The 10,285-nt window shown below is 49.2% G+C and overlaps 2 protein-coding genes across 2 annotated transcripts in view; one reads left to right on the top strand and one right to left on the bottom strand.

The window, feature by feature from the left end:
- Positions 1-1,115: 1,115 nt before the first annotated feature.
- On the bottom strand, positions 1,116-9,513 carry LOC138822135 (uncharacterized). The gene is made up of 5 exons (XM_070014689.1): positions 9,483-9,513; positions 8,819-8,994; positions 8,717-8,774; positions 2,439-3,219; positions 1,116-2,346 (listed from the first exon to the last, which is right to left on the bottom strand). The coding sequence occupies exons 1-5, from the start codon at positions 9,511-9,513 to the stop codon at positions 1,116-1,118; spliced, it is 2,277 nt and encodes a 758-aa protein (XP_069870790.1).
- The window catches only part of Sntg2 (syntrophin gamma 2), a 106,458-nt gene continuing 99,750 nt past the window's right edge, over positions 3,578-10,285 (top strand). Inside the window, exons 1-2 of the mRNA XM_070014668.1 lie at positions 3,578-3,586; positions 3,680-3,737. The gene's annotated coding sequence lies outside the window, so the exon portion shown is untranslated. The remainder of the gene's footprint in view (positions 3,587-3,679; positions 3,738-10,285) is intronic.

Here is a 10,285-nt window from a genome sequence, read left to right as displayed (position 1 = left end):
CCATTCAGCGGCAAGACATCGTCTGCATAGGGGGCAGCCCTCCCGGTGCCAACGTAAGTGCCTGCGGACTGCCTGGGGCAGCCCACCCGGGACAGTGTGCATGTACACGTCACCTTCAGGGACAGTCCTCCCGGGACAGTGCACATGTACACGTCACCTTCAGGGACAGTCCTCCCGGGACAGTGTGCATGTACACGTCACCTTCAGGGACAGTCCTCCCGGGACAGTGCACATGTACACGTCATCTTCAGGGACAGTCCTCACAGGACAGTGTGCATGTACACGTCATCTTCAGGGACGGTCCTACAGGACAGTGCACATGTACACGTCATCTTCAGGGACGGTCCTCCTGGGACAGTGTGCATGTACACGTCATCTTCAGGGACAGTCCTACAGGACAGTGTGCATGTACACGTCATCTTCAGGGATGGTCCTCCCAGGACAGTGTACATGTACACGTCATCTTCAGGGATGGTCCTCCCGGGACAGTGCACATGTACACGTCATCTTCAGTGACAGCCTTGCCAGTTGACCACCATATATGCCTGAAGTGGAGCTTTGATTGAAGTGATAGACACTAGTCTTGACCCAAAAAAACACAGGAAACATAGGGGACAGTGTCCAGGCCTTGATTCAAGCCCTAGGACTAACCGAAAAACAAACAAAAAAACAACAAAAAGAATTCATCTTCTGAATTTTAAGGGGATGCAGTTCAGTCCATTGAAACTTCCTACACAGTATACACTCTTCAGGAATAGAAACAAGTTTTAGAGATACTTAAATGGATAGTTCGTATTTATAGAAAGTAACGTTGTAACTCCCTTTATACAATAAATATTAAAAAATCTCTTTGGCTTACCTGGAAAATAGACAGTAGTTTCATCCAGTTTTCTTAAACACATATTAAAGGTATTTTTCTAACTCATTTTGCTGAAGATGATGAATTATTATCATATTTCCTTTGAAATATTAAGAATACTCAAGTTATCTCAAGATTACTCCTGGAAATTCTAAATGTCAATAATGTTATGTTAAAATATGATAATTTGATAAGGATTTAAAGGGAGAAATATATTTTCTCTGATATATATATACCATTGTGCTATCACTGAGGTTCAGATGATAGTGAGTGACTCTAGTGGGGATGACTGTGAGGGGTAGAGGTGGAGGTGACTGCTGGGGATGACTGAGCAGTAGTGGGGTGACAATGGTGGGGATGACTGTGAGGGTGGGGCTGACTCTGCTGGAGATGACTGTGAGGTGGTCTGACTGTCTGCTGGAGATGACTGTGAGGCGGTCTGACTGTCTGGTGGGGATGACTGTGAGGCGGTCTGATTGTCTGGTGGGGATGACTGTGAGGCGGTCTGACTGTCTGGTGGGGATGACTGTGAGGCGGTCTGACTGTCTGGTGGGGATGACTGTGAGGCGGTGTGACTGTCTGGTGGGGCTGTGAGGTGGTCTGACTGTCTGGTGGGGATGACTGTGAGTTGGTCTGACTGTCTGCTGGGGATGACTGTGAGGTGGTCTGGCTGTCTGCTGGGGATGACTGTGAGGTGGTCTGACTGTCTGCTGGGGATGACTGTGAGGTGGTCTGACTGTCTGGTGTGGATGACTGTGAGGTTGTCTGACTGTCTGGTGGGGATGACTGTGAGGTGGTCTGACTGTCTGGTGGGGATGACTGTGAGGTGGTCTGACTGTCTGGTGGGGATGACTGTGAGGTGGTCTGACTGGTGGGGATGACTGTGAGGTGGTCTGACTGGTGGGGATGACTGTGAGGTGGTCTGACTGTCTGGTGGGGATGACTGTGAGGTGGTCTGACTGTCTGGTGGGGATGACTGTGAGGTGGTCTGACTGACTGGTGGGGATGACTGTGAGGTGGTCTGACTGTCTGGTGGGGATGACTGTGAGGTGGTCTGACTGTCTGGTGGGGCTGACTGTGAGGTGGTCTGACTGTCTGGTGGGGATGACTGTGAGGTGGTCTGACTGTCTGGTGGGGATGACTGTGAGGTGGTCTGACTGTCTGGTGGGGATGACTGTGAGGTGGTCTGATTGTCTGGTGGGGATGACTGTGAGGTGGTCTGGCTTTCTGCTGGGGATGACTGTGAGGTGGTCTGACTGTCTGGTGGGGATGACTGTGAGGCGGTCTGACTGGTGGGGATGACTGTGAGGTGGTCTGACTGTCTGGTGGGGATGACTGTGAGGTGGTCTGACTGTCTGGTGGGGATGACTGTGAGGTGGTCTGACTGTCTGGTGGGGATGACTGTGAGGTGGTCTGACTGTCTGGTGGGGATGACTGTGAGGTGGTCTGACTGTCTGGTGGGGATGACTGTGAGGTGGTCTGACTGTCTGGTGGGGATGACTGTGAGGTGGTCTGACTGTCTGGTGGGGCTGTGAGGTGGTCTGACTGTCTGGTGGGGATGACTGTGAGTTGGTCTGACTGTCTGCTGGGGATGACTGTGAGGTGGTCTGGCTGTCTGCTGGGGATGACTGTGAGGTGGTCTGACTGTCTGGTGGGGATGACTGTGAGGCGGTCTGACTGTCTGGTGGGGATGACTGTGAGGTGGTCTGACTGTCTGGTGGGGATGACTGTGAGGTGGTCTGACTGTCTGCTGGGGATGACTGTGAGGTGGTCTGACTGTCTGGTGGGGATGACTGTGAGGTGGTCTGTCTGGTGGGGCTGATTGTGAGTTGGTCTGACTGTCTGGTGGGGATGACTGTGAGGTGGTCTGACTGGTGGGGATGACTGTGAGGTGGTCTGACTGTCTGGTGGGGATGACTGTGAGGTGGTCTGACTGTCTGGTGGGGATGACTGTGAGGTGGTCTGACTGTCTGGTGGGGATGACTGTGAGGTGGTCTGACTGGTGTGGATGACTGTGAGGTGGTCTGACTGTCTGGTGGGGATGACTGTGAGGTGGTCTGGCTTTCTGGTGGGGATGACTGTGAGGTGGTCTGACTGTCTGGTGGGGATGACTGTGAGGTGGTCTGATTGTCTGGTGGGGATGACTGTGAGGTGGTCTGACTGTCTGGTGGGGATGACTGTGAGGTGGTCTGACTGTCTGGTCGGGATGACTGAGGTGGTCTGACTGTCTGGTGGGGATGACTGTGAGGTGGTCTGACTGTCTGGTGGGGATAACTGTGAGGTGGTCTGATTGTCTGGTGGAGATGACTGTGAGGTGGTCTGACTGTCTGGTGGGGATGACTGTGAGGTGGTCTGACTGTCTGGTGGGGATGGCTGTTTGAGTGTGGGTTGACTCTGGGTCTCCCATGCTCTCTTGTCTGGAAGCTTTTCTTATAAGCCTTGAGAGAATTTCTTGTAGGTTGGTCCCTGCCGATTCTTCCCTTCTAGACCCCTGAAAATGCTGAAAGTGGTGACATTGGTTAAAATATATGGTATTCATAAACTTTTGTTATATTCTGCTTTTGCAATTACTTTCAGAAATTAAAATAGCTACATGTGTATTGTGCATTTTCCTTTTTTCAGATAACATATTTGAGCTTAACCTTCCTTTTTTCTTAACGTTTTCTAAAGCACAGAACTGTGACTCTTCGGCGACAGCCCGTGGGTGGCCTGGGCCTGAGTATCAAGGTAGGGCAGAGCTTTGTTTCCTTCCTCCCTTGCTTCCCGGGAGGTGCCACCTGCCAGCCCTTTGACCAGCTGCTTTAACGATCTCTCTTTCAGGGTGGGGCTGAGCATAGCGTTCCTGTCGTCATATCCAAGATATTCAAAGGCCAGGCAGGTAAGGGTCGCAGCTGGTGGTCAGGTAATGAAGTATTTTAAGTGATAAAAAATGCAAGATGTTGACTAGACCATGTCTTTATTTTTTTTATTGTGTAAATACTGTACAGAGGGGTTACAATTACCTGGGCAAGATAATGAGTACATTTCTTATCAAGCATTGTAGACTCCTCCTTTGATTCCCCTTCCCATCCCTTCCCATCCTACCCTATCCCCCCACCCAATCCCCCCCCACTAAAGTTGTAAAGTTCGTTTTTCCACATAACAACTAGTACATCTCATTGTTGCAGTGGATCCACCTGTGTCCCTATTTAAACGATTTGTTTTTTCCCTTCCCCTCCACAAATTATACCAACCTGAAATACAGTGAAAGCAGGGGTTATACCATGGGGGAGGGACATACAAAGCAACAAAGAAATCATCTTGTAAATGTGTTAGAAACAATCACCTGCAGCATTATTTACCATAGCTAAGATATGGAACCAACCCAGATGCCCCTCAGTAGAGGAATGGATCAAGAAAATGTGGTATATATACACAATGGAATTCTATGCCTCCATCAGAAAGAATAACATTGCCCCATTTGTTAGGAAATGGAAAGACTTGGAAAAAATTATAATAAGTGAAGTAAGCCAGGCCCAGAGGTTTCCATAGGTCCCATGGTTTCCCTTCTTTACAATATCTAGCATATGTCTGAGTCAAGCAGAAAAGGTCAGATAAGGTGATGTTAGGGAAATGAACCCTAGGCTGTGTCTTTAAATTGCCATCTTTTGTAGCTTCTGAGGATGTTTATTTTCCTGAGAGGTGCTGCCCTTTTTGGTCCTGCTGGTCCTTCCAGCCTTAAGGGACATATCGATTCCCTCTTTGATGCATCCACTCATTCTCCTGGGTACTGGTGACCTTCGTGGTTTGAGGGTGTAAGGCATGTTTAAAAATTGAGGGGGTTAGCTAGTGGCAGAGAGCTCAGTGGAGTCACTACAGTCCGTGAGTATCAGAGGGTAACAAACCTACGGCAGACTGCAGACCGAGGGAAGGGCTGAGCATGCCACCACGCAGTGTCCGGGCACTGTCACGATCCCGTAACTGCCGCTCTGTCCCTCAAAGAAGCGCTGCAGGGCAGTAGACACGGACTAGGGACAGGAGACGCAGGGCCTCAGGTGTCCAGTGGGTTCGGGGCAGAGGCAGAAGTTGGCGGTGTCCCCAAACCAGCAATGAGTTCTGCACACGAGTGGAGCGTGTTCTTTCTCCTGCGTGTTTCATTAGCATCAGTTAGTTGTGTGAGGGGTTTCATTGTGATTTGTCTACATGGACAGTGTTACAATCAGGCACTCCTCACCACCTTCCCCCACGAACCCCGGAAAACCCCGTTTTCACAGGCGTGTACGCAGTACCTTGCCCTTGCTCTCCCTGTCGGCCCCCTCGCACCAGCCCCTGCCCACAGGACCTGACTTGCATGCTTTGATGGGGTTTGATTGAGATTTTTTATGCTGTATTCCGGTCAGTTTCACCTCCTCTCTCACAGTCTCGCCCCGTCAGCTTTACTAGCTGCAGGTAACTTACTTCAACAGTCTTCCACATTCTTCTGCCTCCCTTAGCCCAGGGCCCTCACCAGACCCTGCCTGGCCGGGTCTGATTCCTGCCCTTCCCTCCACCCGCCATCAGTTTCGTTGTCCTTGTATGTACTTGAGATGTGTTACACAGTTTGGCAGACTCTTCCTCTTCCTGTTCTCCCCTCTCCAACTCCTGAGTACTCGCAGCTTCATTCGAGGACTGTGTTTTATCATCTAAGTAATTATGCATGTGGATAGATTTAGACTTACGTGCCTGTCCAGGAATATACATACCTCGCTTCCATATATATATATGTGTGTGTTATTTTGGTTTTTGAGCTTGGCTTGTCTCAGTATGATGCTGTCTAGTTGTGTCCATTTTCCTGCAAAGGATAACATTTTATTTTTCCTTATGGCTATGTAGCATTCTAGTGTGTGTGTGTGGGGGGGGGGCAGAGAGACAGACAGACCAGACAGACAGACAGAGATCTTCTTTATCCATTCATTTGTTGCTGGGAACCCTGGCTGATTCCATTATTTGTCTCTTTTTGTCCATTGTGACATTGTTATGATAAATGTGGCTATGCAAGAGTCTTTCTGGTGCATGGATTCACTCTCCTCCAGGTACAAACCATAGTGGAGTGGGAGGGTTATAAAGAAGATCTACTTCTTTGAGGAAGCACCATATGAATCCCACCAGTCTACACCAGTTAACATTCCCACAGTGTGCAGAATCCTCGTTCCGAGCATCCTCTCCATGATGCACCATTTCATGTTCTTCATGGTGGCCATTCTGACCGGATGAGATGGGTCTCAGTGTGGCTTCGATTTGCATTTCCTTTATGGCCAGGGATAGCAAACACTTTTTTCCCATGTATTTCTTATGAGAACTTTCTGCTCCGTTCTCTTGCATTTGTTGGTAGGATTGCTATTTTCTTGCTATCTAATTTTTTTTTTTGAGTTCTCATGTATTCTGTTGACTGGCTGGAGATTTTCTCTCATTCTGTGGGCAGTCACTTTGTTCTGATAGTTGCTTATTTTGTGGTACAGAAACTCTTTAATTTGATATTGCCTCCTTTGTCAATGTTAGATGCCACGCTCTGGGTGTCTAGAATATTATTCAGCAGACATTGACGTGCACCTACATATTCTGGTGATTTTGCATACACTCTTGTAGTAGATTAAAGTTTCAGGACTTAGTTTGGTGCCAGTGGTTGGTCCAAGTGGTGTTGATTTTTGAACAGGTTATAGATAAAGGTTCAGCTTCCAGCTCCTGAGGGCAGATACCTCGTTTTCCCAGCAGTATTGGTTGAAAAAAACTGTTTTCTCCACTGTATGTTTTGGGCTCCTTTGTTGGCTGTGAGTGTCTGGTTTAACCTCTGGAGCTTCTACGTTGTTCTGTTGATCTTCATGCCTGTTTTTATGCTACCATCATGCTGTTTTGTTTCTGTGGCTCTCTAGTATAATCTGAAGTTTGGTATTGTGATATGTCTAGCAATACTCATTACTTAGTTATTGCTTTTGAAATTCAAGATCCTTTTGCCTTCATATGAACTTTTGTGGTAATGAATGTAATTCTATGAGGAATGATATTGGAGTTTTATAGGTATTCCACTGAATTTACAATCTGCTTTTGATGAAACAGCCAAGTCAGTGCGTGAGGCCCTGGCTCGAGTCTACTACTGTCACACATATAAAATATGAAAAAGGAAAAGGAAATAGAGGCGTAGTTATAACTGTCCATGGAAGGATAGGTTAACAATTAATTGCATGGTCATTCTTTCTGAAGTCTTTAAAGCATTGCAAAACCTCATGTTAACCACATTGTTGTTACCTTGAAATGAAATAGTCCGATTGTGTGACACTCTGTGGGAGCTACAGGCTTCAGTGCACTTGAACAGAAATCCTGCATACAGGAAATAAATCAATTTGTTCTTGCAATAGCACTGTGTAATTCCTGCAAGCCATCTGGTTGACTGATTCATAATCGAAAGGAAGATCGCCCGAGTGCATTGTTGGCTCCATCAATGATCTCTGAGAACATTTAAGTTCTTTTTCATTAGTATGTTTTTACTATTCGTGGATGTGATCCTGTCTCAGAAAAGAAGGAGAACAGGGAATCAAATTAAGAGAGTCGGTGAAAGATTGTGTGCCAAATTCAGAAAGAAAACTTTTATCTGTCCAGGGATGCATGTGTTCAAGGGCCACACATGGGTCATGAATAGGGGCATGCAGCTGAAGTTTTCAAGCAGGCGTGTGGAGAGAGAGGTCTGATCCCTGTACCCAGAGAGCCATGGTGTGCAGAGGGAGAGAGAGAGAGAGAGAGAGAGAGAGAGAGAGAGAGAGAGAGAGAGAGAGAGAGAGAGAGAGAGAGAGAGAGAGAGAGAGAGAGAGAAATGCTGCATCCCTGTATCCAGAGAGCCATGGTGTGCAGAGGGGGAGAGAGAGAGAGAGAGAGAGAGAGAGAGAGAGAGAGAGAGAGAGAGAGAGAGAGAGAGAGAGAGAGAGAGGCCTCACTCTGTTCCTAGAGAGCCGTGGGTGGGTGAGGGTGACCAGAGGGCCTGGAGCCGTGACTTCCAAACTGAGCTCTCAAGGAGGGGGCCACGTCAGTACAAACCCACTGAGAAGGAAGTCCTTCATCCAGCTGCCAGGGAACCTCCAGCAAATCCGGCACAGCAAGACCAGCACGGCCAAGCCCCTGGCGGGACGGACTCCATTGCTCTGTAAACACTTGCCTCTCAGGTCGAATTTGCTCACCCCCAAAAAGCGTACCACTCCTCAGAGTGAAAATGCCAAGCAAATACTCATGGCAAGAAGGGAATGCATCAAGCACAGCCTGCGGCCGAAAGCACCCTCAGTCCCCTGACTGAGGACGTACAGCACCGGACGCACTGCCCTGCGTGACAGCGGTTTGCACACTGTGCTACCCGGTGCACTGCACTGATCTACATGATTCTGAGACACAGTCATTACCCACAGTGCTAGCTTAAAACACAGTCACTAATGATAGGGAACGTAGGAAACGTGGGGCTTTGCAGAGTGAATACATTAATTATGAAATGCGTCGTCATTCCACACAGAGTATGAATCAATCACAGAGTCAAGACCATCAATGCCACAGTAAAATTCAAAGCAGTAATACGCATAGTGAAACATCAAGCACAGAGTGGCTCCAAGATGTCAGTATTGATGCACAGCAGCCCCTGGGGCGAGGGCGTCAGGCACGTGGTGGGTGTGCAGGGCGGAAAGCATCAACATGAAATGACAAGCCGGAGCGGAAGTCTCAAGTGCAGCCTGCACCGCGAATGGAAGCATGGGTACAGCTGGTGCCACCCAGAGCGAAGCATCAAAACTGCCAGTAACTAGGAAGAAATATCAAGCACACATTTTGTGTTCAGACATTTAAAAAGAAGTGCATGGACACCCTAACCAGAGCCAAAGCGGGAAGTCCAGCCGCCAGCAGAATGAGAGCGTCCGACACTCAGCCACTGCAAGACGGAAAGCGCCCAGTGTGAAGCACAAGCACTCGCACTGCCGGAGAGGCGCGGTCAGACACTTTGTCACTCGTCAGCGTGAGCACATGAAGAGCGACACTGTGACGTGTGACGCAGATGGCCAGATGAGTGCACCCAGAATGAACACTCCAGCACACGACCACCACCAAGATTAGGAAGTGGGGATAATGCCGGCGAGAATCCAGTACGAATCCTACAAAATGCAGGGGTGAGGGGAGAGGGCTGTGAGGGGGGTGAGGAGGAGGACGCAGTGTGCTCATACACTGCCGTGTTGAATAGCAACTCCTCTGTACAGCTGCTGAAATTTAAAGGTGATCGCGTGCCTCGGGCAGAGCACTGAGCAGAGTGAAATCGTGAAACAGCCACTACAGATTCAGAGTATATGAATCATATTCAAGTGAAAACTTCAAGCACACTGGCACTCCCGCATGAAGATACCAAACGAGCCACGGCTCAAAGTGAAACTGTTGCGCACACATCACTACCAGAGCGGAACATCAAGCACATAGCTGCTACCAAGGACCGCACTGAGCAGTCTCCACCAGCCAGAGGATAACTTTGTGCAGAATCCACAACCCAGAGTGCAGGTGTCAAGAATGGACGACGGGGATCAAAGCCTCAGTACCCACCCACTCACTGCAGGGAATGCACCAAGCACACAACCGGTGCCTGCTCACTCACCCAGCACAGAGTCCACCCACAGGGGGAGCATTCTGTACAGCCACCATCTGGCGTGACCTCTTAGAATGGAACTACCACGAATGGTCATCATCTAGACTGAGAGCTCCAAGCACGTAGCACTACCCAGAATGAATAAGCTGCCACTACGAGCGTTGTCCCAACACAGAACGACAACTCAACTGCACAGTGTCTTCATGGAGAAGACAGCTCCGTACAGAGTGAAAGCGCATAGTTACAACTCACTGGGAAGCACAGAGATGATTAATGCCGAATAACATGAGCAAATGCATTTAGCACAGCTGCCACTTGGTATGAAAGCATCCAGAAACAGATCAGAACGGAGTGGCACGTCAGACATCTGAACACTACAGAGACGCTGAAATCATCAAGCGCGTAGTCACTGCCCAGCACAAAAGCATCCATCACAAAGTCAGCACCCAGAGAGAAAACCTCAACCAAACCACCCGCAGTAAGAAGGCAAGCGTGCGGCCAGTGCCTGGAGTGAGAGCGTCACGTGCAGTCACGGCCCTCAGCGAAAGGGCAGCACCTCGTGGCTGCCCAGAAGGGACGCCTAAGTACAGCCCCCAGCTGGAGTAGAAGCACCAAGCCCGTGCCGTCCCCTGAGGGGACCCAGAGTAAAGCAGGAAGCAGACCTCCCCTGGACGGAAGAAGGAGGTCATGGCCACTGACACCGTGCACACAGTGACTGTTCAGAGTGAAAACGTTGGCTACCCAGAGGGGAATTGCCGCTCATCAGTGTGAGCGCACCAGTGGCACACTCTGCGCTCAGAATGAAGACCTCG

The sequence above is a fragment of the Dipodomys merriami genome, unplaced genomic scaffold, assembly GCF_024711535.1.
Source record: "Dipodomys merriami isolate MVZ:Mamm:240054 unplaced genomic scaffold, mDipMer1.0.p SCAF_99, whole genome shotgun sequence".
In the NCBI taxonomy this organism is placed as follows: Eukaryota; Metazoa; Chordata; class Mammalia; order Rodentia; family Heteromyidae; genus Dipodomys; species Dipodomys merriami.
The sequence above is the reverse complement of the archived record's forward strand: the minus strand, read 5'-3'. Positions and strand labels throughout refer to the sequence as shown.